This window comes from Doryrhamphus excisus, linkage group LG19 (genome assembly GCF_037039965.1).
Source record: "Doryrhamphus excisus strain RoL-2023G ecotype Guam linkage group LG19, RoL_Dexc_Guam_v1.1, whole genome shotgun sequence".
Taxonomy (NCBI): domain Eukaryota; kingdom Metazoa; phylum Chordata; class Actinopteri; order Syngnathiformes; family Syngnathidae; genus Doryrhamphus; species Doryrhamphus excisus.
The window spans coordinates 1,451,585-1,471,932 of NC_136375.1; the positions used below are offsets into that span (position 1 = coordinate 1,451,585).

Sequence of the window (20,348 nt, forward strand, 5' to 3'; positions counted from 1 at the left end):
TAATAGTTTTTTATAATAATTATTAATTATTAAATTATTTAGTTAATTATTTAATAATAATTTTGCTAAGATTAAAAAAAAAAAATAGGGCAGGGGCGTCCAAAGTGTGGCCATTGGGCCATTTATGGCCCATAGATGATTTTTTTATTGGCACTTTATAAATTTATAGTTTAACACAATAACTACAAAAAAATCAGAAGTTGAAAAAATAACTAATTTCACAAGAATAATTTTTAAAAATTATTTATGCAAAAAAAAGTTTTTGGGAAAAATTGTGTAATAAACAGCAAAAAGTAAAATTGATACTAATAACAGTTTTTTATAATAATTATTAATTATTAAATTATTTAGTTAATTATTTAATAATAATTTTGCTAATATTTAAAAAAAATTAGGGCAGGGGCGTCCAAAGTGTGGCCATTGGGCCATTTGTGGCACATGACTGATTTTTTATTGGCACGTTATAAATTTATAGTTTAACACAATAACTAAAAAAAACAGAAGTTGAAAAAATAACTAATTTCACAAGAATAATTTTTAAAAATTCTTTATGCAAAAAAAAGTTTTTGGGAAAAAATATGTAATAAACAGCAAAGAGTAAAATTGATACTAATAATAGTTTTGTATAATAATTATTAATTATTTAATTATTTAGTTATTATTTAGTTAATTATTTAATAATAATTTTGCTATTATTTAAAAAAAAATAGTTAAAAAAATAGCTGTAATTTCACAAGAATATTTTTTAAAAATTATTCATGCAAAAAAAACCCAAATTTTTTTTTTTGAAAAATGGGGTAATAAACAGCAAAAAGTAAAATTGATACTAATAATAGTTTTTTTAATAATAATTATTAATTATTTAATTATTTTGTTATTATTTAGTTAATTATTTAATAATAATTTTGCTAATATTTAAAAAAAAATAGGGCAGGGGCGTCCAAAGTGTGGCCATTCGGCCATTTGTGGCACATGACTAATTTTTTATTGGCACGTTATAAATGTATAGTTTAACACAATAACTAAAAAAAAAACAGAAGTTGAAAAAATAGCTGTAATTTCACAAAAATATATTTTTTTAATTATTCATGCAAAAAAAAACCCAATTTTTTTTTTTGGAAAAATGGGGTAATAAACAGCAAAAAGTAAAATTGATACTAATAATAGTTTTTTTTATAATAATTATTAATTATTTAATTATTTAGTTATTATTTAGTTAATTATTTAATAATAATTTTGCTAAGATTTAAAAAAAAAAAATAGGGCAGGGGCGTCCAAAGTGTGGCCATTCGGCCATTTGTGGCACATGACTGATTTTTTATTGGCACGTTATAAATTTATAGTTTAACACAATAACTAAAAAAAAAAACAGAAGTTGAAAAAATAGCTGTAATTTCACAAGAATATTTTTTAAAAATTATTCATGCAAAAAAAACCCAAATTTTTTTTTTTTGAAAAATGGGGTAATAAACAGCAAAAAGTAAAATTGATACTAATAATAGTTTTTTTATAATAATTGTTAATTATTTAATTATTATTTAGTTAATTATTTAAATTTATTTAATTTAATTTTTTTTATGTCATTTTTGACCCACTTATGGAAGGTTGGGGTAGTAACACAAAAACTAAAATTTCTTAAAATGTATAAAAGATAAGTTAAAAATTTGAACTACTTTTAAAAGTAATCCAATAAACATTTGGTTGAACTACTAGCATATGTGTAGTTTTTGTACGAGATACTACTAAATTCCTGCGACAGTTTACCTGTACGCGTGTTTCCATGTGTTCACAGTGCTCGCTCACTTTGTTCAATTCCCGGCAAAATTCCGTCGATAACACTTTCCGTCTTCGGTCCACGGATGTGTATGTGTGTGTATGTTCATGTGTGTGTGTTTGTGTTTGCGGTGACACCCCACACGCCAAAGTCCATGCGCTTCCCTGAAGACTGGTTGAAGTCCCCCACCCCCCCCCCCCCCCAAAAAGACCAGTTCCAGTCAGCGTTAAACGTCCAGTGTGGTTCAGTGCGCTTCAGTTTCTGAGCAACGTTTTCCCAGTCAATTCATGAGCGGGAATCGTCCCTTATGCTGTCGGAAGAGTCTCCGGGAAGAGCGGGGGCGTCTCAGCAGGGTGGTTCTGGTTCTGGTTCTGGTTCTGGTTCTGGTTCCCCGCATGAAAAAATAGATCATCAATACAAACACGGCGGTTCTGGTTTCACAGTGGTCATGCAACTTGGAGTGTCCCACTTCATCTTCTCCTCGCCTTTAAAACCCCGACCCCCGTCCCCCGTCCCCCGTCCCCGAGATCACGTTCACCCAGAAAGCGTTCCCCAGAAGCCCCGTCCGACCGGGGGAAGTGACCACCGTCGTAACAAAGACACAAAAACAAAAGGGGCGGGTGACCAGTGGTACATTCATACAGGAGTAAAGTCATGGTTCCAGAAGTCACCCAACCCGTTGGGACTAATAAGACAAGTGCAGAAGACGGCGCCCGTCCCGAGATCAGGCGGTGATAAATGCTTTGTTTAGAAACACAAACAAGACAAGAACACATCCCACCTGAAAATATACACCTCGCCAGGCCCACCCGGAACCCACCCGGAACCCACCCGGAACCCACCCGGACCTCCACAAGGGGGCTATGGTTAAAGTTGTCATCGACTGGGATTTGACCACATCGCATTCAACACCACCCACCACATCGAACCCCCGGAATGCTCGGATGATACGGATGACAAGTGTAATCATACCCTTGGAGGCGTGACCCCCGTCCCCGGCCGAGAATCTACAGTCACGTTAAAAAAGGGGATCCTGATACCAGTGAAAGGACGATTCCCAGAGTGCAACATATCCGGTCCGCCCTGTAGACTTGGGAAGGCCAGGCTAGGGAAGGGTGTCCCTGGGTGGAGGGCGGGCCGGGCGGCTGGCAGTGATGGTGGCTGGTGTTCGCGTTGTAAATAGTGAAGGAGTGGCAAGGAAAGGGGAATCAAAGTCAAAAAAGGGGCTTCCCTGAGGGGGGTGGTGGAGTTAGAGGGACAGCCAGCCCGGCCCAGACCCAGACCCAGACCCAGCCCTGAATCCCGGGGCAGTACCTCCAAGGAAGAGAGTTGGGCGGTCACAGCCAGTAGAAGAGTCCCAGCAGCAGCCAGGCCAGAGCGGCTACCGGGACCAGGGGGTCTGGCCTACAGCTCGGACATCCGTCAGTCAGGAAGGGCTCCGGGGAATCGTATCCTGACCCATCTGGAACACAAGACAGGAGAAGCGACAAAAAGTCTGATCCCGACAAAGTTCGGTCAACGCTTGACCGCTTGATCCGACGTCAAATTCGTTCTTCCAAAATGAAAGAAATTTTGGAAAACCGGATCCAAGGATCTGGCAAGGATCTTACCAAATTCCATCAATTTCACCGCAGTACATTTGGTACAGTCCACCCACACGATAACAATAGTTATGTAGCTATGTTAGCTAACTAAATTTAACTAAAATTTCTTAAAATGTAAAAAAGGTAAGTTAAAAATATGAATGGCATGATATCAAAAACATGTTTTTTTAGGAATACCTGGAATATGAAATTATGAAAATTTTTTATTATGAAGATATTTCAAGAAAACAACCTGACAAAAACTAAAATTTCTTAAAATCTATAAAAGGTAAGTTAAAAATGTGAATTATATCATACCATTCACAAATTAAATAAATTTAAATAATTAACTAAATAATAATTAATTAATTAATAATTATTATAAAAAACTATTATTAGTATCAATTTTACTTTTTGCTGTTTATTACCCCATTTTTCAAAAAAAAATTTTTGGGTTTTTTTGCATGAATAATTTTTAAAAAATATTCTTGTGAAATTACAGCTATTTTTTCAACTTTTGTTTTTTTTTTTAGTTATTGTGTTAAACTATACATTTATAAAGTGCCAATAAAAAATCAGTCATGTGCCACAAATGGCCCAATGGCCACACTTTGGACGCCCCTGCCCTAATTTTTTTTAAATATTAGCAAAATTATTATTAAATAATTAACTAAAAAAACTAAAATTTCTTAAAATTTATAAAAGGTAAGTTAAAAATATGAATGGCATGATATCAAAAACATGTTTTTTTAGGAATACCTGGAATATGAAATTATGAAATTTTTTTATTATGAAGATATTTCAAGAAAACAACCTGACAAAAACTAAAATTTCTTAAAATCTATAAAAGGTAAGTTAAAAATGTGAATGATATCATACCATTCACAAATTAAATAAATTTAAATAATTAACTAAATAATAATTAATTAATTAATAATTATTATAAAAAAACTATTATTAGTATCAATTTTACTTTTTGCTGTTTATTACCCCATTTTTCAAAAAAAAATTTTTGGTTTTTTTTGCATGAATAATTTTTAAAAAATATTCTTGTGAAATTACAGCTATTTTTTCAACTTTTTTTTTTTTTTTTAGTTATTGTGTTAAACTATAAATTTATAAAGTGCCAATAAAAAATCAGTCATGTGCCACAAATGGCCCAATGGCCACACTTTGGACGCCCCTGTCCTAATTTTTTTTAAATATTAGCAAAATTATTATTAAATAATTAACTAAAAAAACAAAAAATTCTTAAAATTTATAAAAGGTAAGTTAAAAATATGAATGGCATGACATCAAAAACATGTTTTTTTTAGGAATACCTGGAATATGAAATGATAAAAAATTTTCATTATGAAGATATTTAATGAAAAAACCAATCAGGTCATTTTTGACCCACTTATGGAAGGTTGGGGTAGTAACACAAAAACTAAAATTTCTTAAAATTTATAAAAAGTAACTTAAAAATGTGAACGGCATGATATCAAAAACATGTTTTTTTTTAGGAATACCTGGAATATGAAATTATGAAAATTTTCATTATGAAGATATTTCAAGAAAACAACCTGAGGCATGCCCATATAGGAAGGGTTTCATTCTTCTGTCACCGACTGACAATCGTTCGGGTCCAATCACCTTGTTTTGTTAATCGTTTTGCGACTTTTCACATTAAAGGTTCAGTGACGCCGTGCACGGCATTCCGTAGTAGGAAACACAAACCGGATCGAGCCGGGATTGAAATGTATTCCGTCGGGTTGAAACGTGGCTTTTTTGCTTCCATCAGGCGAGAAGATGACAGAGGCTGACGAAGGGAAGGTGGGAGGATGCGACAGCAGAGCAGCTCCGCATGGGGGGGGGATGGGGGGGGGTGTGTGGGGGGGGGTTAACCAACCTAATTACAGTTTAATCACAGAGATTCCCGGAATCTGGAGCAGCTGACACACATACATCGAGAAGAGTTGTCATTAATTGCACACTCGCATCATCGGAAAAAGAATGGAAAACCGTAGCAGGAAGTCTGTATATGTGTATCTCCCATCCCGGGAATTCTTACGACGCCAGCCTGGAAAAGCTGGCACCCGTCCATTTTTTTTTTTTTTTTTTTTCCCACCGCCGACTTCAAAGAGCGTGCCTATCAAGGGAGATAAGTTACTAGGCAGGTTTGATGCCTTGGAAATCTTCCTCACTCGCTCCGCTTTCAAAATAAGAGTTGCGTAACAGCTTCCTGCCATTTGACCTACATTCACAGATTTGCTCTATATGAGTGTTTTTTGTTTTTTTTATTCGCCTAAAAATAATCAAAGACGGCACTGCGTGATAATTAGCTGCCACTTTGCTCAATTATTATGATTATTATTGCATAATTCATAATGTGTGCATGCACTGTTATGTATTTTAACATACACTATAGTTTACTTTCAATGACGTTTATTAGAACTACTACAATACTACTACTACTACTACTACTACTACGACGACCATCGACATCATCGTCTAATTTGCATACATAAAAAAAATTTTTTTAACAGGTCTCAAACATGCGGCCCGTGGGCCAAATGTGGCCCGCCGGACACTAGTTTGAGGCCCCCGCCTTGATATCAAAGTTTAACGTTAGTGCAGCACCCGCGCAAGTTTGATATGGATGCTGTATGGCGGGGGTCTCAAACACGCGGCCCGCGGGCCAAATGTGGCCCGCAAGACACGAGTTTGAGGCCCCCGCCTTCTCGAACCAGTTGACCGAAATGGTTTGAAGCCTCATGGGTCTTCATCTCGCCATCACTACAATTTTGGGTCTACCGTTTGATGTTTTTGTTCCGTTAACCCTCCGGATCTTTGAAGTAGTAGTTTCTACTTTCATTCGGTAGACCGCACTCGTCACCAGTAGCAACCGTCATTTGGACTGAGGACGGTCCTGGTTTTTGACAATGTCAATGACAATTTTGGGTCTACTGTTTGATGTTTTTGTTCCGTTAACCCTCCGGATCTTTGAAGTAGTAGTTTCTACTTTCATTCGGTAGACCGCACTCGTCACCAGTAGCAACCGTCATTTGGACTGAGGACGGTCCTGGTTTTTGACAATGTCAATGACAATTTTGGGTCTACTGTTTGATGTTTTTGTTCCGTTAACCCTCCGGATCTTTGAAGTAGTAGTTTCTACTTTCATTCCGTAGACCGCACTCGTCACCAGTAGCAACCGTCATTTGGACTGAGGACGGTCCTGGTTTTTGACAATGTCAACGAAAATTTTGGGTCTACTGTTTGATGTTTTTGTTCCGTTAACCCTCCGGATCTTTGAAGTAGTAGTTTCTACTTTCATTGGGTAGACCGCACTCGTCACCAACCGTCATTTGGACTGAGGACGGTCCTGGTTTTTGACAATGTCAATGAAAATTTTGGGTCTACTGTTTGATGTTTTTGTTCCGTTACCCCTCCGGATCTTTGAAGTAGTAGTTTCTACTTTCATTCAGTAGACCACACTCGTCACCAGTAGCAACCATCATTTGGACTGAGGACGGTCCTGGTTTTTGACAATGTCAACGACAATTTTGGGTCTACTGTTTGATGTTTTTGTTCCGTTAACCCTCCGGATCTTTGAAGTAGTAGTTTCTACTTTCATTCGGTAGACCACACTCGTCACCAACCGTCATTTGGACTGAGGACGGTCCTGGTTTTTGACAATGTCAACGAAAATTTTGGGTCTACTGTTTGATGTTTTTGTTCCGTTAACCCTCCGGATCTTTGAAGTAGTAGTTTCTACTTTCATTCGGTAGACCGCACTCGTCACCAACCGTCATTTGGACTGAGGACGGTCCTGGTTTTTGACAATGTCAATGAAAATTTTGGGTCTACCGTTTGATGTTTTTGTTCCGTTAACCCTCCGGATCTTTGAAGTAGTAGTTTCTACTTTCATTCGGTAGACCGCACTCGTCACCAACCGTCATTTGGACTGAGGACGGTCCTGGTTTTTGACAATGTCAACGAAAATTTTGGGTCTACTGTTTGATGTTTTTGTTCCGTTAACCCTCCGGATCTTTGAAGTAGTAGTTTCTACTTTCATTCGGTAGACCGCACTCGTCACCAGTAGCAACCGTCATTTGGACTGAGGACAGTCCTGGTTTTTGACAATGTCAACGACAATTTTGGGTCTACTGTTTGATGTTTTTGTTCCGTTACCCCTCCGGATCTTTGAAGTAGTAGTTTCTACTTTCATTGGGTAGACCGCACTCGTCACCAACCGTCATTTGGACTGAGGACGGTCCTGGTTTTTGACAATGTCAATGAAAATTTTGGGTCTACTGTTTGATGTTTTTGTTCCGTTAACCCTCCGGATCTTTGAAGTAGTAGTTTCTACTTTCATTCGGTAGACCGCACTCGTCACCAACCGTCATTTGGACTGAGGACGGTCCTGGTTTTTGACAATGTCAATGAAAATTTTGGGTCTACTGTTTGATGTTTTTGTTCCGTTAACCCTCCGGATCTTTGAAGTAGTACTTTCTAACGACAGTAGAAATGCTTGTGTAGCTCAATCATCCCGTCGCGTTCAAAGACAGAAAAGGACTCGGGTTTATCGTACAAGGAAGTGACCGCTCGGCAGACATTTTCTGCAAGAGCACACGATCTCGGTGTGAGATATTGGAGCAGAAGGTGTACACACACACACACATACACACACACACACACATACACACACACATCTGCTTGTTCATTCACACGTGTTCACACCAGGGTGTCAAAGTGTTAAAGTGTTCTATCAGACCGCTTATTCCTCTCTAATTTCCCTCTGATAGCCAATCAGGACATGTGCATGTGTGTGTGTGTGTGTGTGTGTGTGTGTGTACATGTGTGTGTGTGTGTGTGTGCGGGACTTACCAGGAGGTCTGACGTACACCTTCAGCTTTAGACACGCCCGCCCCACATGGTTGGGATGAGGAGACGCTGCAAGGAGATGAAATTTGATGTATTTATCGTTTTATACTTATTATTACTATTACTATTATTATTATTATACGAGGAAGCCGGTGTAACCATGGCAACGCTAACTGTCATGGAGACTCCAGAGATGGAAAACAAGATGTTATGAAGAGTCGGTGATCGAGATAGTCAAAGTAGAAATGTCACTTCCATTAGAAATGACATGGCAGAGCAAATATGCTAATGATGCTAGTCAACGCATCACAGCATATCATAGCAATCTCCAGTTCTTATACAGGGGTGTTTTTCATATCTCCATAATATTACCATTTCTTTCTCAACCTCATTTTCCAAAAATTGAGGGTTAAGGTTAATGCTAGGCTTAAGTTATGGTTAGCGGGTTAAGGCTAGGGTTAGGGTTAGCGGGTTAAGGCTAGGGTTACAGGGTTAGAGGGTTATGGTTAGGGTTAAGGCTAGTGCTAGTGCTGGGGTTAGATTGGGCTAGGTTAGAGTTAGCGGGTTAGAGGGTTAGCGCTAGGGCTAGGTTAGGGTTAGTGGGTTAGAGGGTTAAGGTTAGGGCTAGGGTTGGAGGTTGGGGTTAGGGCTAAGGCTAGGGCTAGGGCTAGGGCTAGGTTAGGTTAGGGTTAGAGGGTTAAGGTTAGGGCTAGGGTTGGAGGTTGGGGTTAGAGGGCTAGGACTAGGGCTAGGGCTAGGTTAGGGTTAGAGGGTTAAGGTTGGGGCTAGGGTTGGAGGTTGGGGTTAGGGCTAGGGCTAAGGCTAGGGCTAGGTTAGGTTAGGGTTAGAGGGTTAAGGTTAGGGCTAGGGTTGGAGGTTGGGGTTAGAGGGCTAGGGCTAGGACTAGGTTAGGTTAGGGTTAGAGGGTTAAGGTGAGGGCTAGGACTAGGGTTGGAGGTTGGTGTTAGAGGGCTAGGGCGAGGGCTAGGGCTAGGTTAGGTTAGGGTTAGCGGGTTAGAGGGTTAAGGTTAGGGCTAGGGTTGGAGGTTGGGGTTAGAGGGCCAGGACTAGGGCTAGGTTAGGGTTAGAGGGTTAAGGTTGGGGCTAGGTTTGGAGGTTGGGGTTAGGGCTAGGGCTAGGTTAGGTTAGGGTTAGAGGGTTAAGGTTAGGGCTAGGGTTGGAGGTTGGGGTTAGGGCTAGGGCTAGGGCTAGGTTAGGTTAGGGTTAGAGGGTTAAGGTTAGGGCTAGGGTTGGAGGTTGGGGTTAGAGGGCTAGGGCTAGGACTAGTACTAGGTTAGGGTTAGAGGGTTAAGGTGAGGGCTCAGACTAGGGTTGGAGGTTGGGGTTAGAGGGCTCGGGCTAGGGCTAGGACTAGGGCGAGGTTAGGGTTAGAGGGTTATGGTTAGGGCTAGGGTTGAAGGTTGGAGGTTGGGGTTAGGGCTAGGTTAGGGTTAGTGGATTAGAGGGTTAAGGTTAGGGCTGGGGTTGGAGGTTGGGGTTAGAGGGCTAGGGCTAGGTTAGGGTTAGAGGGTTAAGGTTAGGGCTAGGGTTGGAGGTTGGGGTTAGAGGGCTAGGGCTAGGACTAGGTTAGGGTTAGAGGGTTAAGGTTAGGGCTAGGGTTGGAGGTTGGGGTTAGAGGGTAAGGGCTAGGACTAGGACTAGGGCTAGGTTAGGTTAGGGTTAGAGGGTTAAGGTTAGGGCTGGGGGTTGGGGGTTGGGGGTTGGGGTTAGAGGGCTAGGACTAGGACTAGGTTAGGGAGTTAAGGTCAGGGCTAGGGCTAGGGTTGGAGGTTGGGGTTAGAGGGTTAGGGCTAGAATTAGAGAGTTAGGGTTTAGGATTAGGGCTAGGTTAGGGTTAGCGTGTTAGAGGGTTAAAGGGTTATAGTTAGGGCTAGGGTAAGAGGTTAGGGTTAGAGGGTTAGTGAGTTAGGGTTTATGGGTTAGGATTAGGGCTAGGTTAGGGTTAGCGTGTTAGAGGGTTAAAGGGTTATAGTTAGGGCTAGGGTAAGAGGTTAGGGTTAGAGGGTTAGTGAGTTAGGGTTTATGGGTTAGGATTAGGGCTAGGTTAGAGTTAGCATGTTAGAGGGTTAAAGGGTTATAGTTAGGGCTAGGGTAAGAGGTTAGGGTTGGAGGGCTAGGGCTCAGGTTAGAGGATTAGGGCTAGGTCAGGGTTAGCGGGTTAGACTGTAACTTAATGGTGTTTTTCTCGAGTTGCCTGAGCATTTGTATTCCATGCACGCTAACACGCTAACACGCTAGCACGCTAGCACGCCACAGCCTGTGGGGGCGCCACAGAGACGGCACCCGTAAGGTTCCAAAAGCCAAAGTGGTTTGTTTTTACCGTTCGCCATTTGACACATGACTTCATTAATTAGACAAGACCAAGTCTTACATCATCACTCAGCTACTTGTCTTAATTAAACGTTCATGCAGACAATAATTGTCGGCCATCATGAAGATGAAAGACATATTTGGACCCGGACATCACTCAGCCACTATCGCACCGACAGCCTTTCCCGACCATTTTCCTTCATGGATGGGAATATGATGTTATATTCTCACTTTATTCCCATAATATTATTCCCCCAACATAACCCCCCCAAAATTATTTTGTTTGTTTCTCATAATATTACCACTTAAAAAATATTTTCCTGGATTAATATTTCTCATAATATTATGACTTTATTTTTGTAAAAATGTCTATTTTATTCTTGTTAAAAAAAAATTTTCTCTTAATATTTTGACTTTATTTTTATACAATTACATCTGTTTGTTTTTATTTTTCATGTTTTTTTTTATTGTCCAATTATTTCTATTTTCTTCTCGTAAATTTTCTTCTCATGATATTAGGATTTTACGAATCTTTTCCCATTTTGGTAGTATTTTTTTACATTTTACAAATATTTCCAAATCCTGTTATATTCTGACTTTATTCCTATAATATTATTCCCCCAACATAAAAAAAAATATTTAGTTTGTTTCTCATAATATTACCACTTAAAAAATATTTTCCTGGATTAATATTTCTCATAATATTATGACTTTATTTTTTGTAAAATTTCTACTTTATTCTTGTTAGAAAATTTTTTTTCTCTTAATATTTTGACTTTATTTTTATACAATTACATCTGTTTGTTTTTATTTTTTATGTTTTTTTTTAATTGTCCAATTATTTTTAGTTTCTTCTCGTAAATTTTCTTCTCATGATATTAGGATTTTACGGATCTTTTCCCATTTTGGTAGTATTTTTTTACATTTTACAAATATTTCCAAATCCTGTTATATTCTGATTTTATTCCCATAATATTATTCCCCCAACATAAAAAAAAATATTTTGTTTGTTTCTCATAATATTACCACTTAAAAAATATTTTCCTGGATTAATATTTCTCATAATATTATGACTTTATTCTTGTAAAATTTCTACTTTATTCTTGTTAAAAAAATATTTTTTCTCTTAATATTTTGACTTTATTTTTATACAATTACATCTGTTTGTTTTTATTTTTCATGTTGTTTTTTATTATTTTAAGTTTCTTCTCGTAAATTTTCTTCTCATGATATTAGGATTTTACGGAACAAAGGATCCGCTGTGTTTTTTTAAATTTTTTGTTTCTCATAATATTACCACTTAAAAAATATTTTCTTTGTTTAATATTTCAATTCTTCCTCATAATATTATGACTTTATTCCTGTAAAAATTATATTTTATTCTTGTTAGAAAAATATTTTTTTCTCTTAATATTTTGACTTTATTTTTATACAATTACATCTGTTTGTTTTTATTTTTCATGTTTTTTTTATTGTCCAATTATTTCTATTTTCTTCTCGTAAATTTTCTTCTCATGATATTAGGATTTTACGAATCTTTTCCCATTTTGGTAGTATTTTTTTACATTTTACAAATATTTCCAAATCCTGTTATATTCTGATTTTATTCCCATAATGTTATTCCCCCAACATAAAAAAAATATTTTGTTTGTTTCTCATAATATTACCACTTAAAAAATATTTTCCTGGATTAATATTTCTCATAATATTATGACTTTATTCTTGTAAAATTTCTACTTTATTCTTGTTAAAAAAATATTTTTTCTCTTAATATTTTGACTTTATTTTTATACAATTACATCTGTTTGTTTTTATTTTTCATGTTGTTTTTTATTATTTTAAGTTTCTTCTCGTAAATTTTCTTCTCATGATATTAGGATTTTACGGAACAAAGGATCCGCTGTGTTTTTTTTTAATTTTTTGTTTCTCATAATATTACCACTTAAAAAATATTTTCTTTGTTTAATATTTCAATTCTTCCTCATAATATTATGACTTTATTCCTGTAAAAATTATATTTTATTCTTGTTAGAAAAATATTTTTTTTCTCTTAATATTTTGACTTTATTTTTATACAATTACATCTGTTTTTGATAATTTGATTGATGTTTTTTTTTACATTTTTTTTTTTACATGGCGATTCCGTAATCAGGAAAAAGCCGAAAGAAACAAAACAAAAACAACTTAATTTTTTAGCTGATTTTTCCTTGTCTGCTTTTGGTTTCAGTTTTCTTGTTTAATAATTCTATTCCAAAAAAAAAAAAAAAAACAGCCGCAGCAGCCATAAAAACGGTCTCGGTGCCACATTTTGGACACCCTGTTGTCATGTGTATAAAATGTCATCATTTTTCATCATTTTGTGTGCTCTGGTTCAGGAGGAGAAGAGTTCGCTCGCACCAAGAAATGAAAGCAACATGAGGGCGACTTTGTTTTTTTTTTTTTTTTTCTAAGACATGTTGACCTTCTTCTCGTGGACCTGGCTGGACCGTTAGCCCCATGGGAAGCGCACAGGAAATAAATGTGACCTCTCGTCCTCTCATTCACGTCCCCTTCACCTCTGCTTCTTGCTGAAAAAACAAAAATCCCAAAAGCTCTCGGTCTTACCAAAGTTATACATCCACCCCCCCATTTTTGTTTTTATCCCTTTTCTTTGCTCCGTCTGACAAATTCCACTTTTGTTATTTTCTTTAAAAAAAAAAAATTCTTATCAGCTTTGGTTTCCCAGCACATCCACCATCGGACGTGTCCTGAAAGCCCATTGAGAAGCACTCAGCCTCATCGGAGAAGTTGTGCTTGGAGGAGGTCACAGGGGGGGCGGAGCTGACCTGTCAACATGTCAGGGACATGACGAGCGTATACACACACATACACAAACACACACACATATACACAAACACCTGGTCATGAATCACTATGAGAAAATCAATTTTGACTTCGACACAAACGTGCACGAGTGCTGCCGTTGCACATCGATGTGTCTTCATCTGCATGTTTCAGAGACCAAAGTGCATGTCGGCTTGTCAAGATGATGGACATGGCCTTTCACGCACTCACAATCACTTGACAACTGACCCCCCCCCACACACACACTCCTCCTGTCTTTTTGGAATACACTCCTCAGGGATCGCAGTAACACAATACTGGGGAAGGGGGGCGGGGGGGTTGTCCAAGGAGGCAAAACAGCGTGTGTGTCTCGGAGAAGTGGTACATCAGGTGCTCGTTATCGTTAAATATTTTACCCAAACGACCCACTTTTTATTTTATTGAAATAAATATATTACATACATTCATAGTTTTACCACAGCTTATTTGATTTAAGATTATTTCAAAATAAAATACAAATAAAATTCTGCATACAACATACCCCATACTGTTATTTTGAAATGTTTGGAAATTTATATAAAAAAAAAAAATTTAAGTATTTTTTGCATAATCATGGCACGCCCATATTTGGGCTTTTACCTTCAAAGCAACAGGAAGTGGAGATCATTGCCTGTGAACTATGACCTCTGGTACGATTCAGTTCTATATTAGTTCTTATGCAGATTATTAATTTGATGAAAAATTTGAAGGAAGGAACTTTTTGCATATTTGTTTTCACGGGGGGGGGGGGGGGGCTAAGTAGTTATATATTAATATTTTAACAAAAAAACGGCATCTCAGCTTTGTTTTTTAGACGAAAAAGCCCACTGTTTGCACCTTTTCCCATTTTGGTAGTATTTTTTATATATTTGTATATATTTGTATATTTGACAAATATTTCCAACTCTTGTTATATTCTGACTTTATTCCCATAATATTATTCCTCCAAAATAACCCCCCCAAAATGATTTTTTTGTTTTTTTTTAAATTTTTTGTTTCTCACAATATTACCACTTAAAAAATATTTTCTTTGTTTAATATTTCAATTTTTCCTCATAATATTATGACTTTATTCTTGTAAAATTTCTACTTTATTCTTGTTGGAAAAAAAAGCACAAACATGGGACTAAACTCATATTTACAAAAACAAAGATAGTTAAAACGTAAAAAAGCTAAAATGGAAAAAATACCTGTACTTTTATGAGAATAAAGTCAAAATATTACAAAAAAATAGATGCTATTGAGAAAAGTAATTTAAAATAATAATCTCCTCATATTAGGAGCAAAAAATTTAGTATTTATAATATTTTAATTTTTCCTCATAATATTATGACTTTATTCTTGTTAGAAAAATATTTTTTCTCTTAATATTTTGACTTAATTTTCATACAATTACATCTGTTTGTTTTTATTTTTGATGTTTTTTTTTTAAATTGTCCAATTATTTCTAGTTTCTTCTGATAAATTTTCTTCTCATGATATTAGGATTTTTTAGGATCTTTTCCCATGTTGGTAGTATTTTTTTACATTTTACAAATATTTCCAAATCCTGTTATATTCTGGCTTTATTCCCATAATATTATTCCCCCAATTTTTAATATTTAATTTTTTTTCATAATATTATGACTTTATTTTTGTAAATTTTCTACTTTATTCTTATTAGAAAAATATTTTTTCTCTTAATATTTTGACTTTATTTTTATACATTTTTTTATATATGTATAAATTTTATACATTTTTATACATTTACATTTGTTTGTTTTTATTTTTGATGATTTTTTTTGTCCAATTATTTCAAGTTTCTTCTCATAAATTTTCTTCTCATGATATTAGGATTTTACGGATCTTTTCCCATTTTGGTAGTATTTTTTTTTTACATTTTACAAATATTTCCAAATCTTGTTATATTCTGACTTTATTCCCATAATATTATTCCCCCAACATAACCCCACCCCCCCCCGAATTATTTAGTTTGTTTCTCATAATATTACCACTTAAAAATATTGTCTTTGTTTAATATTAAAATTTTTCTTCATAATATTATGACTTTATTTTTGTAAAATTTCTACTTTATTCTTATTAGAAAAATATTTTTTCTCTTAATATTTTGACTTTATTTTTATAATTTTTTTTATACATTTATGTATAAATTTTATACATTTTTATATGTTTTTATTTTTGATGTTTTTTTTGTCCAATTATTTCAAATTTCTTCTCATAAATTTTCTTCTCATGATATTAGGATTTTACGGATCTTTTCCCATTTTGGTAGTATTTTTTTACATTTTAAAAATATTTCCAAATCCTGTTATATTCTGACTTTATTCCCATAATATTATTCCCCCAACATAACCCCACCCCCCGAATTATTTAGTTAGTTTTTAATTTTTCTTCATAATATTATGACTTTATTTTTGTAAAATTTCTACTTCAGTCTTATTAGAAAAATATTTTTTCTCTTAATATTTTGACTTTATTTTTATAATTTTTTTATACATTTATGTATAAATTTTATCCATTTTTATATGTTTTTATTTTTGATGTTTTTTTTGTCCAATTATTTCAAATTTCTTCTCATAAATTTTCTTCTCATGATATTAGGATTTTACGGATCAAAGGATCCGCTGTGGCGACTCCGTAATCAGGAAAAAGCCGAAAGAAACAAAACAAAAACAAACCTTACCTTTTTTCCCAACTTAAATTTCCAGCTGATTTTTCCATGTTTTTTTTGTTTAATTCTATTCCAATATAAAAACAGCCGCCCCGGTGCCACATTTTGGACACCCTGTTGTCATGTGTATAAAATGAGCTAAAGTGGTTTCTGGGATTGAAGTCAGTCTATGAAGAATCCATTGACCCCCCATCCCTGACTGGGTGTGTTTCTATGGAAGCATATTTGTAATTGACAGCGCCAGTGACAGGGGGCATCCCACGGGGAGGGGGGGGCGGGACCCCCATCTGCGACACTAAGACATCTCTTGTTAACGTGCGGTGAAACATCAGCAGGGATAATATCAAAAATGATTATAGAAAAAAAAAAGCTATTTTTGCCGAACTGGCTGTGAAAAGAAAAAGAAAGATGGCTGCCGTGTTTGGGTTGCTCTCCATCAGCGTGCCTTGATTGCATATTTACATATTTACATATTTACATAATGTTTACAAATGTGTGCATAGCAAACACGCACACACAAACACTCCATTGAGGTGAAGGGAATGTTCTTCCTGGTGTTGGAATTTTGGGAAAATTTGGTTGTGGAAAAAGTAATAATAATAATAATAATAATAATAATAATAATAATAATAATAATAATAATAATAATAATAATAATAATAATAATAATAATAATAATAATAATAATGATAATAATAATAATAATAATAATAATAATAATGTTTTGTTTGTCATAATATTACCACTTAAAAAATATTTTCTTTGTTTAATATTTCAATTTTTCCTCATAATATTATGACTTTATTCTTGTAAAATTTCTACTTTATTCTTGTTAGAAAAAAAGCACAAACATGAGACTAAACTCATATTTACAGAAAGAAAATTGAAAAAATAGTTAAAATATTTTTTTAAATAAAAGCTAAAATGGTAAAAAAAAATACCTGTACTTTTATGAGTATAAAGTCAAAATATATAAAAAAATCTATTAAGAAAAATAATTTACAAGAATAAACTCCTTATGTCAGGAGCAAAAATAATGTAATTTTAGTAGCATAGAGTTGAAATATTCAAGAAAAAATACTTAAAACACCTTCTTGAAATATACTGCAATAAATACCCAAATATACAAACATGTAGCAATACGGGTTTAAAATAAAATAGAGTTATAATAAGAATAAGCACAAACATGAGATTAAACTCATATTTACAGAAAGAAAAGTGAAAAAATAGTTAAAATATATTTTTTAAAAAAAGCTAAAATGGTAAAAAAAATACCTGTACTTTTATGAGTATAAAGTCAAAATATTAAAAAAAAATTCTATTAAGAAAAATAATTTACAAGAATAAACTCCTTATGTTAGGAGCAAAAATAATGTAATTTTAGTAGCATAGAGTTGAAATATTCAAGAAAAAATACTTTTTTTAAAAAAGAGGAAATTTTATGAGAAACAAACAAAACAAAATGTAATTTTTAGAAAATTAGTTTGGGGTAAAAAGTGATAATATTATGGGAATAAGGTCATAATATTATGGAAAAGAAGCAAAGTTGACACTAATCATATTTTTCCACCTTCTTGAAATATACTGTAATAAATACCCAAAGACCTAATAAATATACAAACATGTACCAATACGGGTCTAAAATAAAATAGAGTTATAATAAGAATAAGCACAAACATGAGACTAAACTCATATTTACAGAAGGAAAAGTGAAAAAAAGTGTTTTAAAAAAGCTAAAATGGTATAAAAATACCTGTACTTTTATGAGTATAAAGTCAAAATATTAAAAAAAAATTATATTAAGAAAAATAATTTACAAGAATAAATTCCTTATGTTAGGAGCAAAAACAATGTAATTTTGAAATATTCAAGAAAAACTACTTTTTTTAAAAAAAAAAAAAGAGGGAATTTTATGAGAAACAAACAAAACAAAATGTAATTTTTAGAAAATTTGTTTGGGGTAAAAAGTGATAATATTATGGGAATAAGGTCATAATATTATGGAATTTTTTTTTACAAAGATTATTTCAGATACTACAGCAAAGAGCAAAGTTGACACTAATCATATTTTTTTCCACCTTCTTGAAATATACTGCAATAAATACCCAAGACCTAATAAATATACAAACATGTACCAATACGGGTTTGAAATAAATCAGAGCAAAGTTGACACTAATCATATTTTTTTTCACCTACAAGACAAAACTGAGATGTGTTTTCTTCTTGAAATATACCGTAATAAATACCCAAGACCTAATAAATATACAAACATGTACTAATATGAGTTTGAAATCAAATACAAAGGCTATTTTAACTTCCAGTATATATTAAAATATTTCATTGGTTATTTCTGTTGGGGTAGCAATAACTGAGTCTTAAGTGAGTGTTAAGTTCCTGTGTGATGATTTTAGCATTGATTGTAAGATGTTATATTGAGTCATGGCCTTGTGTAATGCAAAGTATTTCATTGGTTATTTCTGTCGGGGCAGCAATAAGTGAGTCTTAAGTGGGTGTTAAGTCGCTGTGTGATGATTTTAGCATTGATTGTAAGATGTTATATTGAGTCATGGCCTTGTGTAATGCAAAGTATTTCATTGGTTATTTCTGTCGGGGCAGCAATAAATGAGTCTTAAGTGGGTGTTAAGTCGCTGTGTGATGATTTTAGCATTCATTGTAAGATGTTATATTGAGTCATGGCCTTGTGTAATGCAAAGTATTTAATTGGTTATTTCTGTCTAGGCAGCAATAAATGAGTCTTAAGTGGGTGTTAAGTCGCTGTGTGATGATTTTAGCATTAATTTACTCACAGATGTAGTAGTACTCGTGTCCGGGCCTGAACTCGAAGCCCAGCGAGAAAGGCGTGAAGAGCTGGAACTTCTCGGAGAAGCGCAGGGGCCCGTCGGCGCCGCTGGGGCGGTTGCACTCCCAGCGCTTGAAACCCCGCAGGCGGTGCTGGCAGGAAGTGTAGCCCTCGTGGTTGACCATGAAGAGGATGTAGCGCTCCATGCGGCCGTGGTTGGGGGGGCCCTCGTAGTAGGGGCAGTAGATGTCCAGGTAGTCGTTGATGTTCACCGCCACCCGGTACTCCCCGTGCCAGAACCTGAAGAAGACCACATGGACGGGACGTGAGAGGCCATTTTCGGTTTTTGGCGGGAAAATGAGATTGCCAGACAAACGTAAACATGGCTAACTCATTATTTTGCACACTTCCTGTAATCGAAAATTCCAGATACGCTATGCTAGCATGCGTATTCACCAACAGTAGCAAAGTTTTGCTACATTATGAATCAAAATAAACTATAAATAAATATTTGTGTATATTTGGCCTGTTTACTAGCTCTGATTTTTATATTTTATTATAATTTATTATGCCGATAATTATACGCGGCACAGTCTAAAAATAGAATTTAACAAAAAAAACTACAAAAACTACAGAAAAACAAGAAAAAACTGCAGTATTTTCCCCCAAAACAATAGCAAAATATTAAGAGAAATTTTTTTAATCGAACCAAAAAATGTCTCAATTTTTTGAAAATAATGTCATAACAGTATGAAGAAAAAAATATATAATTTTTCATTACATTACAACATATTAAAGAAATTTTTTTTTTTACACAAGTTGTAATTCATTCATTTTTACCGCTTATCCAGGGGGGGGGGGGGGAATTGAACTCGGGTCTATTGATATAGCAGAAATATTTTAAAAAACAGCTGTAATTTTATGAGAATAATGTCAAAATATTCATATTTTTATGAAAATTGAAAAATTTCAAAAATTGGAAATATTTGTAAAACTATAAAGTCAAAATATGAAGAAAAAAGTTGGTGCCCCCTACTGGTCTGTCTTTCAATCTAGTGGTTGCTGGTTCGATTCCCGGTCCTTGTGTAACTGTCACAAGGATTACCGAATAAAAGCGAATTTAGCGAAGTTATCGGGGAGGAAATGGAGGCGAGGCGGTGAAGAAAGCGAAGGCAACATATGGCGAGACGTCTCTCATCGCCGTCCAACGCCATCTTCAAGTGAAGAAAAAAACCATCAACATATGGCTCAACTGTTCTCCGTCAACATGGCGGAAAGTCTTCATCGACGTGTCGGCGTTGGTGTTGATTCGTGCTAACTTTGTTTTTCGCTAAACGAATCCCACGCCTCGTAGCTGCTCCTGATGAGGACGTCAACCACAGCCACGTAAACAATGAACAGGAAGTAGGTGAGAACTAGAAAGTGAAAACTTCCCAAACAAGGTCTGTGATGGTTAATGAT

The 20,348-nt window shown here is 35.0% G+C and overlaps 1 protein-coding gene across 1 annotated transcript in view; it reads right to left on the minus strand.

Annotated features, from left to right (window-relative positions):
• Positions 1–2,627: 2,627 nt before the first annotated feature.
• Positions 2,628–20,348, minus strand: part of efna2a (ephrin-A2a) — a 106,119-nt gene continuing 88,398 nt past the window's right edge. The window contains exons 2-4 of the mRNA XM_078799277.1: positions 18,895–19,187; positions 8,226–8,292; positions 2,628–3,232 (exon numbers count right to left, since the gene is read on the minus strand). Of these exons, the coding sequence (XP_078655403.1) occupies positions 3,112–3,232; positions 8,226–8,292; positions 18,895–19,187 (481 nt within the window). The 3' untranslated portion in view covers positions 2,628–3,111. The remainder of the gene's footprint in view (positions 3,233–8,225; positions 8,293–18,894; positions 19,188–20,348) is intronic.